The 17,434-nt window shown below is 43.3% G+C and overlaps 1 protein-coding gene across 8 annotated transcripts in view; it reads left to right on the top strand.

Moving 5' to 3' along the window:
* ELMO1 (engulfment and cell motility 1) overlaps positions 1-17,434 on the top strand; it is a 553,802-nt gene that overhangs the window by 524,266 nt on the left and 12,102 nt on the right. For all 8 annotated transcript variants that reach the window (XM_027573071.2, XM_027573068.2, XM_027573074.2 and 5 more), the window contains 2 exons: positions 6,919-7,026; positions 15,898-15,980. In XM_027573071.2, the coding sequence (XP_027428872.1) occupies positions 6,919-7,026; positions 15,898-15,980 (191 nt within the window). The remainder of the gene's footprint in view (positions 1-6,918; positions 7,027-15,897; positions 15,981-17,434) is intronic.

Raw genomic sequence — 17,434 nt, 5'->3', positions numbered from 1 at the left:
AGAAGTATCAGCCCATTATTTGAAAATTTTCCTGTTTTCTAAAAACGAATTACCTAATGAACAAAAAAATATTAGCACCTAGATTATAAATTTATTAGTTAAGCTCCCCAGGGAGCCTGGCTATCTGTATTTAATATAAAATCATCCTTCTGGGTACAGAAAGGAAGACCTTTTGGTGTTTGGTAAATGGATTTAAAATCTGGTGACTAGATCTGCGTGCATAAAAGTAGGGATTCAAAGCAGACTGTGATGAAATTGGTTTCCTATCACCCCATAGAAACATTCCACTTAGATTTACACGGATTAATGAGGACATGACATAAACTCATTTTTTAAAAAGATTTTATTTATTTATTTGAGAGAGAGAGAGAGAGAGAGTGAAAGAGAGCATGAGCAGGGGGAGGAGCAGAGGGAGAAGCAGGCTCCCCACTGAGCAGAGAGACTGAGGACATGGGGCTTGATCCCAGGACGCTGAGATCATGATCAGAGCCCCCCAGGCGACCCTGTAAAATCATTTTAATCCCTTCGAAAGAGATGCACTTCCACAGGAGCTCTCAGAAGGGAATAGCCACATGCCCTCCCAGGTAAAAGAGCAAGGACACTGGGAAGGAATGGCGGCCACACTCTGTTAAAACTTGTTCAACAGTGAGTCAGATACAGATGAGCCGATTTAAGTATTAACTGTACAGGGGATAATGGGAAAGAGCTTTCTGTTCCACAGAACTGGAAAGTGGGGGAGCAGAGTCCTTTACCACACCACGTTTGGCCAGAAGACCCGAGTTAATACCTACCCATCATTCTCCCTGCCTCATGCACAGCTCTGCTACTTGGTTAGACTGATGGAGATATTCACAGATCTGGGTTTCTAGGAATTCTGGCCACATTAGAACTTGGAGGCAGTAAGTCATGTGTGACACATCAAGTGGCATTCAAATCCCTGCTTCCCCACTCGCTAGCTGGGGGGCTTGGGCAACCTACTAGATCTCTCTATGTTCCTATTTCTTCATCTGTCTAATGATGCCAGTTGTAAGTAAGGGTTAAATAAAATCCTGCATTTATAGCACCCAGTAGAGTGCTTTGCACATTGTCAAACATGCTTTAGTGACATTTAGCATTAATTTTAGCTTGTAGGTCCTCAGAATATAGGTTTTTAAACACAGGTGGGAGAGTGGCAATGGATGTCACATACCAAACTCACTCCATTCTGTTCCCATCACAGAGTATCTAAGGCTCCTGTTCAGACTCCTTCACAATGAGATAGATCGCCTTGCTTCTGTGTCCCCTGGGCTTCTGTGGGACCGAATTCAGATGAAATTCCAGAAGTTGTCTATGGTAGGGCCATTATTTGCATCATGAGAATCTGCAGGATCAAGAACTGCTCCCTGTTTTCCTTATATTTCAGAGATTAGAGTCTTTCAAAATCCTTCAGGTTGAATAGTCTTGATAAGAGCCCAGGGCTACACATTGGAGTGTCATTACAAGAAATGATAGCATGAAACTTTTGCTTCTCATTGAAAACATTGTTCATTTTGTTGGCCAGCATCCCTTCTCTAAGCACTAACACAACAACCTTCTCTAAGCACTAACATGACAGACTTAATTTGGAACTCAGATGTGAGCAAAGCATGTGCCCCGAGGAACTAGCATGCTTCTGTGTCCCGGCCAAGAGTGATTTACCTTACCTCGGGGTCTCGGCTCACTCAGAAAACCTAGAGCCAAGTGATATATTCAGGCATAGTAACCAAATGAACCCTCTTTAGGAACAGGCTGTTTCTTCCTCTACCCTTGATTTGAAATTTTTGTTTAATATTTAATTAAACCTTATCATAACTCATTTTTATTTTAAAAAAAGGGATAAATCAACACATATTTTCAGAGGAAGAAAATCCAGTTGATTTTCAGGGACAAAGAACTTTCCAGTAGCTCAAAATAAGAGATGATCCTTGTTCTCAGAAGGTGGAGGGAGCAGGAGTGGACAAGAGGGGTTACTGTTAACGGGAAAAAGAGGACGATGCTAATAGCTGTGAGCCAGCTCTGTGCAGGGTGCAGAAATATTTTAGATAATAATTAACATTACTTAGCGAAAGAGGAGTAGGGATCCCTAAGGTTCTTACAGATTGGCCAAGGCTACTTAGCTGATGTGTGAGGGCCAGGCGTGGAGCCCAGGTCTGTATGACTCCAAAGCAGCAGTTAGGCCAAACCATCTTTAAAAGGATTTGGGGCTCTGGAGTCATCTTCTGTTGTGAAAGGAAGCAGCAGTCTGCAGGGAGACAGAATTCGGAATCAGAACACCATCTCTCGTTCTAAAGATTATCCAGTGAAATGAGGAAGATTTGGAAGGCAGGATGGCCTCTGTCTCTACCTATATTCATTGTCGTCCTTTACTGGACCAACAGAGCAATCTCATCAGACGTATCTCATCACCTCAAAGAAGACATTTCCCCTTAAAAACATTGCTGGGTCCCTCGTGTTTTATGACTTGGAAAGCTTCAAGCCTAGGCAGGAGAAAGACCTGAGCACACTAAAGTGGTTGCACATTTTAGGTTAACCTAGGAAAGCTCCAATATCCTAATAGAAGTGCCCTAAGATTTTACTTTAGTAAAGGCCACCGGCTTCCCAAACACAGGAGTCTCAGGGCCCCCTGGGCCAGCAGCCATTTGCCCCCTGAGTCCCCGACAGAGCCGATCAAGACTCCGTTCTTGCTGTGCCCTGTGCCCACCCAGCATTTCACACTCATGGTAGCTAGTATCCAGCTTGCTCGGGCCCCCCGTGCAGTCCCATTGGCCAGCCCCAAATGTGTCTCTAGCCTTGGTGCTGAAGACTAACGGTCAGTCGCACTGTTGGATATAGCTACCTATGGCTCATTTAATTGAACTTAAATAAAATTTAAAACTTCTTTTCTTACTATTGGATAAGTATCTATGGAGTATTTCTGTCATAGCAGAAAGTTCTATCAAACAGTGCTGCAAGGATTACAGTTGTCAGTGGTTATTAGCTCCGTAATGATCTATGCGACATTGGGAATAGCTTTAATCAGCCCTGGAGAACTTCTTACCAGGCTTGTGAGCTCTGAAACCAGCTTTTCTCTCTGATCCTACACACACACACACACACACACACACACACACGCATACGCATGCATGCACGCCCACACACATGCACTCATACAGAGACAGACCGAGAAAGTGAAGCACAAAATTATCTCTATCTTGTCAGTTTTTGAATTTGGAGAATGAAGAAATGGCTATTAACGTGCTAACAATCATAATTGACTGGAAGACCTCTATATTAACTCCTGTTTATTCTTTAAATGCTAATAAACAATCTTCAATAATGTTCTCACTGCTTCCTGCTAATTGCTTTTAGTGACACAATCCACTCATTCATTGCCCAGGGGGATTGAGGAACTAGTAACATCATGCTGGGTTTTGAAAAGAAATACACATTTTTCTTACCGTAAAAGAAACTGCAAATCAAGCTGCTGCTGCTGACTGACATGGAAACTGTCTCACACAACAAGCCAGCGTGTTTTGTTGCTCAGAACTGGCCACTCCGCTGTCCTCTACAGCAGCTCCCCCTTTGAGACAAACACACACAAGTTATGATCCTCTAAACCTTCCCAGAGCTAATGACTCCAGCCCTCATCCTGAGGAAGATACTGTCATGGCATCCACCCATTTGCTTATGAGTCAAAACAGCCTCCCCAAGACTTTCCAGCCCCTGTCTCCAGTGTTTTGTCATCCATCCAAGACTTCCTGTTTGATGGGGAGGAAGGAATGGAGCAATGCCTTCCATTAATGACGTCCAGATCTTTTTGTTCTCTCCCATTTTAGTAGTAGCCTGAGAAAGAGAAACTCATATAGGACAGGAGAGGAGTTAGCCAGAGGTAGGAGGAAATTCTGTCAGCTGTGCCCCAGATATCGATATGGCAGGGTTCCGGGAGGCCTTTGGTGTTTCTTTTCAGTGAACATGCACCACAACTTTGCGAAGACAGTAGTTGCCTTGCCTCCAGGAACCCTGATAAATAGCCACCGTCCTCTCATAGTTTCTGAGTGGAAGAATACACTGCACAAGAGACCTTCCCTATTCCTACTTTTCCCTGCAGTCTAGTCAGAGTTGCTGAGTCCCTGCGCCTCTTTCCCAAGCCTGGGAGACAAGTGTTTCCACCATGTTTCTCTCAGTTACCACCAAGAACCGAGGGAGCTCCTCATCCTTGAACTTCTTGGCTCTGTCTCTCATGTCTGCCTTTCACCCTGATGAATTTGTGCTATACCCGGTAGAGTGCCATGTGCACTGGGCACTCTGCAAATGTTCACTGGATAAGAAAACGTCCCTTGAAAGCATATGCAGCAGAAATTTTTGAAGTCTTACAAACGAATATAAGTTGTGCATTTTACTTCACAGTATATCTGCTTGATCCACTTAAATTTTGTAATGCTCCCCCAATATCCTGAGAATGAATGATCTTTGATTGCATCATATTGGTCCTTGGGTTTTAGGTTACTACCGTTACCCCTGGAGCTTATCCCAGCTTAAGAAGTGAGGGGTCCCTGTAAAGAATAGGTTGGGCCCTTACTCAGAATAAGACTAGCATGTCCCAGTGCACAGCTCACTGACTTCCTTGCCGGCTTTCTGTGACCCTTCAGTTACTCACTTAGCTAAAAATCCCAGCGCTGAGGTATCAGGGGAAGGAAGTTTCATAGTAAATCTCTCCAGCTGGCTTTGTGCAGTCTCCGCAGGCCCCCCAAGAGCACTGTTGATGCTCACGACCAGAGCACCGCCTCCTCCTGTGGAATTCACAATTCCTATTGTGAATCACGAGTCTGATTCCCAAATGTGTTCTCCTCATGGAGAACTTGGTGATTACATGTTTGCCTAATTGAAATGACTGTAGATTATTCAGGGAGTAACTTTATGTTCTCCCTTTGAAATAGTCTCCCAGGAAAATGACCTGTGTTATATGTGTAGATTTAACATGATTTTGAAAATTGAGCAATGCCAGGTGTTTCCCTAGCCATCAAATAACTTTTCCTTTCCTCTCAAATTTTTCCAGCAGAGTTCAGATTCTTTTTAAATTATATGGATTGCCATATTCTGACTACATTCAAGAATTCTCAAACCCTATTTATAGATGAGGAAGATGGGAATCACAGGGGCATTTTGCTTTTGTGGATCAAGTTTGGGTGTTTTCTTTGTTCACTGTGTGGCTTTTCCTTCCATTTTTAACACTTTCTTTTCTATTAAAAGAGTCCTAGTTAAGACATAAGTTTTGCAGTGAAGGCAATTTTAGACAGGAACCCACTTTCCTTACAATGTTATGGAGCACTTTCTAATCAGAGTAATTTCAAAACAATACATTTGTAGACACAGTAATGAGGTGACTTGACCAAGGCCACCATGTCCGCCAACTGCATGACTGTACAGAGGGGCTTACAGGTCATGAATGCTTTCAAGGTCATACATGCTTCATGTCTTAAGCGTTTGGACCAAGTCCCCTTGGGTCCTCATTTATCAATTTAGCCAACACCAACTGTGCTACTCCTGTGTGCCAGGCACTGTGCCAAGGGGTTGGGATAATGTCATTATGAAGACAGGGGCTGTCATTAGAGAGCCCTGGCTTCTCCATACTGTCTGGGCTCATGAGTATCCTGAGTCCTTTTCCATCAGTAATTATTCACAGTACACCTGCTAGGGCAAGTTGATTCCCTAGGGTTTGTGGCAAATAATGAGAAATACCAAGATGCTTCACATGGGGACCCCCATAATCAAGGAAGATGTTGGGGCAGCTAAGAAGATGGGGAGAGTCCCTTCAGAAGTAGTAATCAGAGAGGGCTTCCTGGAGAAGGAGGCATCTAAGCACAGCCTTGCTTGAGAGTTTCATGAAGGTTGCTGTCACAATTTAAGCTCTTTATCTATAAAAGTGTTTTTTGCCTCCTCCTTCCTACCTCACAGGCTTATTCAAACATTTTTATTGCATTGGAATGCAGAGCAGGTTAGGTTGAGGGAGTTATTTATAAGAATGACTCTAAGGCCCTGGTCATGCCTATTTCTTTGTTTTTGTCCTAATTTTTTAATTTTGTTTAGTTTCAGGTATATAACATAGTGATTCTATACTTCTATATATTACAAAATGATCACCACAATAAATGTAGTAACCATCTGTCACCATACAAAGTTGTTACCGGGTTACCAATTATATTCCCTATGCTATGCATTACATCCCCATGTCTTATTTATTTTATAACTGGAAGACTGTACCTCTTAGTTCCCTTCTAGTCATGTCTATTTAGAGAACTGAACTCTAGGAATCAGAGAGGAGACGATTGTGAATATCCTCATTCTTTGGATAAATCCCTGACTTATTTAGATTATTTTCTCATGAATTCCACCCGTTGTGTCTATCACTAGCATCCTAACAATTCATTCTTGGATTAATTTGTGTGTATTAGCCCCAGAGGTGGGGGTCTGGTGCACCAATTAAGATATGGCACACAACTATCTCAACAGTCTTAACATCTTGGAGAAGAATGTGGAAGCAGAAGAGTTCCAAGAAAGCTGGTTTTTCTACATCTCCCTCCCCACTTTTGCCAGGCCTACGTGGACAAGGAATAATTCCCATAGTCATTACAGATACTGATGAAATAAACCCTCTGGAAACCACCACCTCAGAAAACCTGATGCCATTATTCCTGAAGGATTTAATGACCTCCCGAATGGTTAGCAGGACAGTGCTAACTAAATATCGGAATCAAAAGGGGGCTTATTACCCAGGGCTCTAGAATTCATTCCTTCCTTAAGACCTAAAATCAAATGCATTGCTTGTTCTTCTAGGCAAGACTCTTAGGAAATAAAGATGTCGATATTTTTGGAAATCAGATTCACTTACCTTATAAATTTGTATGTGTTTTTTCCCCTCAGACAAATTTTGGTACTGTCGACTCTCACCCAACCACAAGGTCCTACACTATGGAGACTTGGAAGAGAGTCCCCAGGGAGAAGTGCCCCACGATTCCCTGCAGGACAAACGTAAGTGGCTCTCCTGTGTCAGAGGACTGCGTTTGGGTGGTTGGTTTAGCTTCCTGGTCACAAAGGAGCATGCAGGAAAACTACCAACCCAAATTAATCCCCTGGGCATGTCTCATCTTGTTGTAAGTCTCAGCCCGAGCATTCCCATCATGCACGAGGCCCTGATGGATTAAGGGTTTGGGACTGAAGAGGGGAGGGCACAGAAGGAATGCTCACAAATCTTTCCTGAAAAATATAAACCTGGGGTGTAGACATCCACTTTTGCACCACTTTCCAGGTGCTGTTTCAAGGAGCAAAGACAGTGGAAACTTGACTCTGTCAATTGTCTTTTTCTGGTGACCCAAAATAATTTCACGAGAATCCCTACCACATTTATTCATTATAGTTTAGTGTATCCCATCATTATAATGCAGCGTAATGGCAGACCCCAGTATGACTAACTTACTTCAGAGAAGTAACTGAGACACTTGGAAAAATCTATGATCAGTTACATTCTATTGTCAGCAAACTATTCCCTGAAATACTTTTTATTTGTATTTATTTGCTGTTTCTGTATGATATTTTAACATGTATGTTTCCAAGAGCCAGTAATTTGTTAATTATTTTAGCCCAACACCAAACCAAGTTCCAGGTTTTTAGACAGTAATAAGTGTACAAATTAAACCAGGTATTATAGAAACACTAAAATACACCAGGGTGATGAATTAATTTGGATGAGAAATGAGATAAAATGAACGTAACCTCAGAGGATATCCCAGGTAGAGAAACCAAAGAATGAGAAAGCAAATAAAAACACTTTTGAAGAGCCTTCAAAAGTCACATTGACCCTGCATGCGTCATATAAGCGTGTCCCAGACCAAATCCTTACCCCCAAGCCCCAGCGCCTTTCTGCTCATCACCCCAGGGCCCACAGAAGTCAGCTCTGGACTGCCTTCCTTGCAGCCCATGGCCACCAGAGGCAACAAGTAGCCACAAGTGAGAAACTCCTGACACATTCAGACTCTGGGCTGACCTATCAGGCGGACAGCCTGGAACATTCTCTCTTCTTCCAGCATCAAAATGGAACAGTCTGGTCTTCATAGAGTCATTTAGTTCAGAAAGTGATCTTGTTTGCTATCATAGAAGCACGACTTCACCGGCCCACATTATTAGCCCCGTTAGTGGGAGGAGCAGGAAATCTGAAATGCATGAGTGCAGAGTCGGCCAGTGTCTGCGTCCCTACTGTGGCAAGATTCAGGGCCTCTGCCTGTAACGAGGACTCTCCTTCAGGTCTCAGAAAGCCTTCCCCATTCCACCACAGACAAGCTGGGCCAGTGGTTCTGAGGGTGGTCCTTGGACCATGAGCAGCATCTCCTGAAAACTTACTGGAAATGCAGGTTTTCCAGCCTGGTTTCCAATCCTGCTAATGAGAAACTGGGGGTAGGGGCCGGCAATCTCGGTCTTCACAGACTCTCAGGCAATTACAATGCACATTCAAAGTGAGAACCCCTGAGCTAGATACTGCCTGATACTCTGCTCTGCATGGTGATTTCCCAAAGTTGGCTTCACCAGTAAGTAAATATTTTAGAAGAGCAAAAAAAAAAAAAAAAAAAAAAAGTGAATTGACAGTGGGTTGCCAGCTTTTAATTTTGGCAAAAAAAAAAGTGTATTAAAAAATGAGATCTAACTAAAATTTAATATCGCATTCCTTTCATTAAGAAAGGGCTCTTGATCATGAAAAACAATATGAAATACCTGAAAGACCTAATCTTGGAATTTTGGCAAAAAAAAAAATGTATTAAAAAATGAGATCTAACTAAAATTTAATATCGCCTTCCTTTCATTAAGAAAGGGCTCTTGAGGGCGCCTGGGTGGCTCAGTTGGTTAAGTGACTGCCTTTGGCTCAGGTCATGATCCCAGAGTCCTGGGATCGAGTCCCGCATCGGGCTCCCGGCTCAGCGGGGAGCCTGCTTCTCCCTCTGACCCTCTCCCCTCTCATGCTGTTTCTCTCTCTCTCTCTCTCTCAAATAAATAAATAAAATCTTTAAAAAAAAATAAAAAGAAAAAAGAAAGGGCTCTTGAGCATGAAAAACAATAAGAAAGACCTGAAAGACCTAATCTTGGAATATAGGACAGTCCTGTCTACTAAATTAAATTTGCTTTATTAAAAACTCACAGCTGTGTTCATTTTCCTCTGTTTGCTATTAACTGGTGAAAAACTCACTGGTGAAACCTCCCTCATAAACTTAGAACTTTCCAGAGGTCAGCAATTTGGAATCACTGCTCTGCAGTGGTAAAATGAGGAGTTAAAGGTTACTGTTGCTCAAGGCAACCAGAAGTTCTATACAAAGTCTTCCATAGTCTCGTTCTAACCTGATCAGTAAATAGGGAAAATGGTCTGGGCAGAACACGAACACACACACACACACACAGAGCTTGATTTATTTTTTTTTACCCATGTGGGCCAGTGAATTGGCTCTCCCACTCACTGGACATATTATTTATCCCCATTTTTATAGGGATATAATCTTCTTCTCAACCCACAGAAGGGATATAATCTTCTTCTCAACCGCCCCCAGCTCTACCAAGGCCTGCACCCCCAAGAGCCCAGGTGAAAGTAACTAGCTATAAATCCAGAGTGCCAAAGCCAGGGAGAACCAGCTTGCCAGGGTGGTCGCAGAAGAGCAAGGCCAGATCTGCAAATCTCCAAACAGCTTTTGGTAGTGGCCATGGAATGATACTGGTTCTGGGAAAGGGTTACAACGGTCCCTTCTGACAATGGCTCCAAAGACTCTAGCCTGCCCCTTCTTCTGAAAGCCAGTACCTCAGAGTTCAACAGAGCTGCTCCATCACCACGTTATCCATTGCAGGATAAACCAGGAATGCATACCTGTACAGGTATGCACGTAGGAGGGTGTGTGTGTGTGTGTGTGTGTGTGTGTGTGTGTGTGTGTGTTGGTGAGATAGTATCTGGATGTGCGTATGAGCCAGGGAGGGCATGTATTCATGTAAGAAGTAAAATGGACCTAGTATGTGCCTGGGATGAGCAGGCCCCAGCTTAGAAAACTTAAGTTGACTGCTTCAGCCCTGTCACTGGTTTGCATTTAATTCCAATTCCTCATTCTGCCCATCCTCTTAGAGCCCTTAGAAGTCATAAACCTCATTCCACTAGAAAAATGAAATGTTCCTTTAATTAATATCAAGTGCCATTGCTCTTGCCATGTACAATTGCCCTCTCCTGAGACCAAGCGGGAAATTATCTTCCGCCCCTCGAGTTAATCAGTGCTGAATATTGAGATATTGATGAATCAAAGAGTGTAATTGAATCTTCTTAATATAGAGAGGGTGAGTAGAAATCGAGGGCCTCTCCCTAGCTGTCTTCACCCCTAAAGGTTTAGAAAATCTCTTCTCATATTACTTCTGTTTTGCAGGAGATACGGCCCCAAATTCCAATCACCACGTTTACAGGCTCTCATCGTTCCCACTAGACACTAGACTCCGCAGCTTTCCAGCCGTGCCCCAGGCCCCTCAGTGCCACCCTTTGAAAGAATCTAGGCAAGAGCTCCTCACTCCCACATCAAAGGGGCCAGGGAGGAGAAGGCTCACCCCCTCACAAGGCGATTAAGCCTGTTACAGAGGATGAGAGGAGCAGCTGAGAGAGCAAAGCAAAGTGGGCAATTTGGGTCACCGAAGCACCGAGAATAATTCAGGTTCCTTCATCTACAGAGACAATTAACTTTGATTATTGATAACGAGAATAATTACAAACAACATTTATTGAGTGCTTACTATATGCCAGGCACTGTGCTAAGAGCTCTACATAAATTACCCTCTCACCAACCTGGAGAGGTAGACATCATTGCCCTTCTTTTATAGGCAAGGAAACTGAGGTACAGAAATTTTTAAATAACCCATGGCTAGTAAACAGTAGAGCAGAGATCTCTGCGACCATCTAACTCCATAGCCCCAGCTTTTAACCACGACCCTGTACTGCCTAGCTGAAAAGCCAACAATGATCCTGCTCCAGCGTTAGGACGTCATTCTTGGGGCAACTCTCTGACGTAGCTGATGCTAGAGTTCCACATTGCAGACGAGGAAGGTTAGGCTCCAAGCACTTTAGCCCAAAGTGGAACAGATCCAGTGGTGGATCTAGAATTCAAAGGCAGTCTGTGACTCCAAAGGCACAGCCCCTCCCTCTGCTCTGCGCTGCCAGGTTAGAGATCGGATTCTTCACAGAACTGTGCAGGGGTAGGATCGGCCTGTCCCTCTTCTGTATCACCACTCACAAGAGTGTCTATGGAGCAGGTGCTCATGGCTTACTAGCTACTTCCTGGGGTGGTTTCTGCCTCAGTTTGGCTCCCAGTGGTGAAAGCTTAAACTTATTTTGGTGGCCACACTTCCTTTTTCAATTGTATTTTTGTTTTAAATCACAATTCCATTTCCTTCCACAGATATTAACAGTTCAAGAGTTTCCTGGAGTGTCTGAAGTGATCACCACATGTTCAGCATGATTTGGGGTGCTGACACCTTCCAAACATAGGGAGAAGCCATGACCAAGCAAGAGAGCATATAGAGTAGAAGAAAAAACAGTCCCAACTCTGACCCCCACTAACTATGTGACATTGCATAATTTACTTCCTCTCTTTAGGCCTCAGTCTTCCCATCTGTAAAATGGTAGTATTGAATGAGATTGTCTCAGTCCGGCTCAAACTGAGAAAAGGATTTAAAGAAATGAAGCCATGCCCCAAGGATTTAGAGTGGGGTGTAGGGCGCCAGCAGGAATGCTTTTATTTCTCTTATCTCTGGGCACCACTTCTTTATACTGCTGCCACATAAAAAGAGCCTAATGGAAACACCAGCCTGACTATGAAGCAATCAAGAGCCCTCTTCTGCCTCCTCAGAGTGTAGATTCAAGAGACAGGAGTCTGATTTTGCTCATGGGAATAGAAAGGATGCATTCTAGCCCTTCTGATGCCTAATCTTCCAGTGCATCTAGAGAAAAACTATGCAAAGAGCAACCTTTAAAAGCCACACTGTATTTTTAGAATTTTGTGTTTCCTCTTAGCCATAATCCTGTGAGTAATACAGCAGCTTGTCTCCTTGACAGGGGACAATACATATTAAAAAATAGAATATGTACTGCTATAAGCACGGTGGAAAAGTGCCTTTTCTCCCCTGAAGCCTTCTTATTAGAGATTCTGAAGACTACTCCCACCATCGACTTTTGTGTTCCTCTTGTCCCGTTCCGTATGATGGGTTTTCAAAACCAAAGGGTAACTTAGTATTTATAGATTGTAGAAACTCTTTCTAGTTCATTGACCATGTTATATATTATACAACAAAAGACATTTTTTGCAAGGTACTTGTGACTCGAACTCCATCTGAAGCTTGAGAAGGCTTTTGAATTGGTAGGTTAACTCTTTCACAAATTCACTTCAGTGGTGGAGGTCCAATTGAAAAGCAAACATGGAGTCAACCCAATTTCCTAAAGTGCCCAAATGTCCCCTCCTGGGGTAGTGATTGGGCAATCAGATTGACCACTGAGGGGAACAGGGCTGATTATTGGTTATAAAAACGGATTTCAGGAGAGCTGAAGTCCATGAGTGGTCAAAAGTAGGTTCAGGAATTATAGAGACCATCTATAGGAAGATGTCAATCCAAAGGGGCAGGGAAGGCATCCAAGATAAAAGATCACGCTACTCACAGTAGGCCACATTGCTGCATTATGCTGCAGGAACAAACAGCTCCCAGATCTCAGTGGCTTACAACAAGAGTGTATTTCTCACTCACGTTACATAACTGGCATGGGCTGTGGAAGGACTGCTCTACACAGTCCCTCAGGGACACAGCCAGTGGCTACCATGCCATCCCACAACTGTGCATCTGGATGGAACATGTGGCCTCTTCAGTTTCTGGAGAGGCTGATGGACGTGGACTCTTTACTGCTTCCTTCAAGAAGAGACATGTATGCCATTGCCTCTCACATTTCGCTGGCCAAACCTAATCATGTGGCCCCACCTCACTAAAGTTTGCTGGGAAGTGTAGTCTTCCATATGCCCAGAAAGAGAGGAAAACCAGATATTGGTCAGCACAAGTAATGCCTGCCAATGTGATTCGAGAATCAGGACTGCAAGATGAAGGAGCAGACGTGGTGGGAGAGATAGCAGGGAGTATGTGCAGAGATCCCTGGAAGAGTTCATGACAACCCCACTTTTCTCTAGGGTTAGAGAAAGCTCTAGGGCTGTCAACAGATTTGAATAAAGTCTTAGCAATTTTAGGGGACCTGGAAAATGTTAGCTTTAAAGGGCCTTCCTGTTGTATCATTTTGATATTCTATGTTTCATAAATTCATCTTCATCTAGATCTCTCCCCCACAAACCAATTCTTCAGTAAAAGTATGTGAACCTTAATTATGAAATCTCTCATCATCTTCATCATTAAGGGAGTCTAAGTCATTGATTACTCGAAGTTTCTGCAGATCCTAAGAGGGCCCCAGGATTCGCAGTCCCTTGTGGGACTAAAAGATTAGGGATTGGAGAGGGACAGGTGACTTCACAGTTTTGAAAGTGTGGTTCCAAACGATCTTACTGCCTTCTCTCTCTCAGATGATCTTGATAGAAGTTTTAAATGCACAAACCTGTGCCCTCTTTTATCTTCCTCCCAGTCCTGAGTAAGACATGAGATAACATCATTTTATCTAACTGCATTATTCTCAGGATCTCCAAGATAAATACCAGCTACCATTTCCCTATCAGAAAAGAATGTTCTCGGAGAATTACAGACCAATATCCTTGATGAACATGGATGCAAAAATTCTCACCAAAATACTAGCCAGTAGGATCCAACAGTACATTAAAAGGATTATTCACCATGACCAAGTGGGATTTTTCCCTGGGCTGCAAGGTTGGTTCAACACCTGCAAATCAATCAACGTGATACAATACATTAACAAAAGAAAGAACAAGAATCATATGATCCTCTCAATAGATACAGAAAAAGCATTTGACAAAGTACAGCACCCTTTCTTGATCAAAACTCTTCCGAGTATAGGGATAGAGGGTACATACCTCAATATCATAAAAGCCATCTATGAAAAACCTACAGCGAATATCATTCTCAATGGGGAAAAGCTGAGAGCTTTTCCCCTAAGGTCGGGAACGTGGCAGGGATGTCCACTCTCACCACTGCTATTCAACATAGTATTAGAAGTCCTAGCCACAGCAATCAGACAACAAAAAGAAATCAAAGGCATCCAAATCGGCAAAGAGGAAGTCAAACTCTCACTCTTTGCAGGTGATATGATATTGTATGTGGAAAACCCAAAAGACTCCACCCTAAAACTGCTAGAACTCCTACAGGAATTCAGTAAAGTGGCAGGATATAAAATCAGTGCACAGAAATCAGTGGCATTCCTATACACCCACAACAAGACAGAAGAGAGAGAAATTAAGGAGTCGATCCCATTTACAATGGCAACCAAAACCATAAGATACCTAGGAATAAATTTAACCAAAGAGGCAAAGGATCTGTACTCAGAAAACTATAAAATACTCATGAAAGAAATTGAAGAAGACACAAAGAAATGGAACTGTGGAAAGAGTCAACATGTCCATCGACAGATGAATGGATAAAGAAGATGTGGTATATATACACAATGGAATATTATGCAGCCATCAAAAGGAATGAGATCTTGCCATTTGCAATGACGTGGATGGAACTGGAGGGTGTTATGCTGAATGAAATAAGTCAATCAGAGAAAGACATGTATCATATGACCTCACTGATATGAGGAATTCTTAATCTCAGGAAACAAACTGAGGGTTGCTGGAGTGGTGGGGGGTGGGAGGGACGGGGTGGCTGTGTGATAGACATTGGGGAGGGTATGTGCTATGGTGAGCACTGTGAATTGTGCAAGACTGTTGAATCACAGATCTGTACCTCTGAAACAAATAATGCAATATATGTTAAGAAAAAAAAAGAAGAAGAAGATAGCAGGAGGGGAAGAATGAAGGGGAGTAAGTTGGAGGGGGAGACGAACCATGAGAGACGACGGACTCTGAGAAACAAACTGAGGGTTCTAGAGGGGAGGGGGGTGGGGGGATGGGTTAGCCTGGTGATGGGTATTAAAGAGGGCACATTCTGCGTGGAGCACTGGGTGTTATGCAGAAACAATGAATCATGGAACACTACGTCAAAAACTAATGATGTAATGTGTGGTGATTAACATAACAATAAAAAATTTTAAAAAAAAGAATGTTCTCTTTCTTTAATTGAGTTTACTTCCGTTGTCTGTAAAATAGGGATTAAAAAAAAAAAAATACCTGCCTCACAGAGTTGCTGTGAGAATTAACGAGATGGCAGAGAGCAAGAATTTGGAGAGTGAGTGTTCAGATCCAGATCGATTTTTTTTTTTTTTTTTGGTAAGTTTGCTTCTCCTCATCATCCAAAACTCAGAAGCTAATAGATGCAGCTACTGTAGCAAGAGCTAGCAATGTGTGCAAAGCACCTGGTGTTCTTTCTGGTAGCAGGAGCTAGTACCAGTATTAGTACCACTGGTAGTAGTAGTATTACTGCTGATTCTGGTACCATCACTTTTACACAACGATGATGGGTTTTCCTAGGGATTTGTTTTAGTGAACCAAATTCTGCTTGTGAACATAGATTTGTCTCCCCAGGGATGCTTTTGAGCAGAATATAAGAATCCATTTCAGCATCTGGTCCTGGGATTTTGCCTGACGTCTCTTTCTCTCTTTACCTCTTTTCTTTCCTCATGTTGCAGTAGTTTGAGGAATGACAGCTGTGCTCGCAGACTCCGCGCTCAGCCCTGCTTCTTTCCTGACATCTCAGCTCTCCCACGGTGTAGTGACTTTCATTTTCTCTTCTGAATTGCAGTGCCGGTGGCAGATATCAAAGCTGTGGTGACGGGGAAGGACTGCCCTCATATGAAAGAGAAAGGTGCCCTTAAACAAAACAAGGTATGATTTCCAAATTCTTGCGAAGAGTGCTATCTGCACAGTGCAGTCAGCGACTGTGGGGGGCCCGGCCCTGCGTTACCAGCAATGCGCATGTGCATGCATGCACGTGCATGTGCTATTGCACGTCACTTACCCAGCTCTCCTTTTTCCTTCCCTGACTGCTTTTATATCCCTTAGACTTAGGCTTTCACTGATCACTTACAAATCCCTCCCTCCGCCACCTCTTCCATTCTCTCCCTTCCTGTCTCCTGACAACGCTAGGAATTGCCCCCCCACTGATGTCACCCAAGCCACCCTCAAGCCTTCTCCCTTCATCCCCATCCATTCTCTGGGCCTCTTCTAGCCGCCCATTTATGTTCGTGTTCTCCCTTCCCTGACTTCCACCTCAATCTCTTCCATTTTCTCCTGCTGTCCTTACCTCCTCGGTAGACTCTCTGGAGTCTCTGTGAAGCCTGGGAAAGGCAGAGACCAGAGGATTCAAAACATTTTAGAAAACTTAAGGGCCTGGTAGCCTTCAGCGTCATGGAAAGTACTGGGAAATAACTCAAACCCAGCTTCACCCTAGAGGTGAATATTGCTTAAATCCTCTTAATACCGTAATATTTTTCACCCTCCCCTCCTAGTTTACCAACCAGCTGTTCATCATAACAGCCCAGGTTCCATACTAGAGGGTGTGGGAGGAGACACTAGCTGAAAAGATGAAAGAATTTCCTTTGCCCCCACTTTGCAGGTATTTGCCTTTGGAAGGGCCACCAGGGAGCCAATTTATTGTTTCTACCTCTTGGCATCTTGTGATACATAGTACCCCTCCATGAACAAAATTATCTAGATTGATCTGGGTGCTCCAGCCACTTTGGTACCAAAAATATCCCATAGATCAGTTGTACTGTAAAAGTACTATTTAGTAAGATAAAGGGGAGCAGATACAGCCGAGAAGGCCGATAGCAAAATCATTGCTTCCTAAGTCACATAAGTATAGCTCACCTCAACTCTGTGTGAATTCCTTCTTTGTCAAGGCTGTCACAGCACCATCATATAATGCACTTAACTGACCAGCGTAATGATATAAGGGCATGCCTCAGAGTCTGTTGGTCACCTGTTACACAGCATTTCTCTCTTCTTTATGATATGGGGAAACGGATTGTACCGCTCATCAGATTTCAGACGAGCATCCTTAACTACACCAGCAAGTTCCCAGTCTTCATGGTATGCCTCCTCTACCACCTGATATGCAGAGCACAGTCTCAGGGAGCACTGGCTCTGCTCAGTTCCAACACTGGCTCAGCTCAGTGTATATATATATATATATATATATATATATATACACACACTGGAGCTGTATATATATATATACACTTGGAGCTGAGCAGGAAATTAGCAGCAACAAGAGTGTATAACGCAGAGAAGGCCAGGAAGGGTGTAGTTTGCAGCAAAACAGACTGCCAAGACTCATG

The sequence above is a fragment of the Zalophus californianus genome, chromosome 12, assembly GCF_009762305.2.
Source record: "Zalophus californianus isolate mZalCal1 chromosome 12, mZalCal1.pri.v2, whole genome shotgun sequence".
In the NCBI taxonomy this organism is placed as follows: Eukaryota; Metazoa; Chordata; class Mammalia; order Carnivora; family Otariidae; genus Zalophus; species Zalophus californianus.
This window is presented reverse-complemented; position numbering and strand designations above follow the sequence as displayed.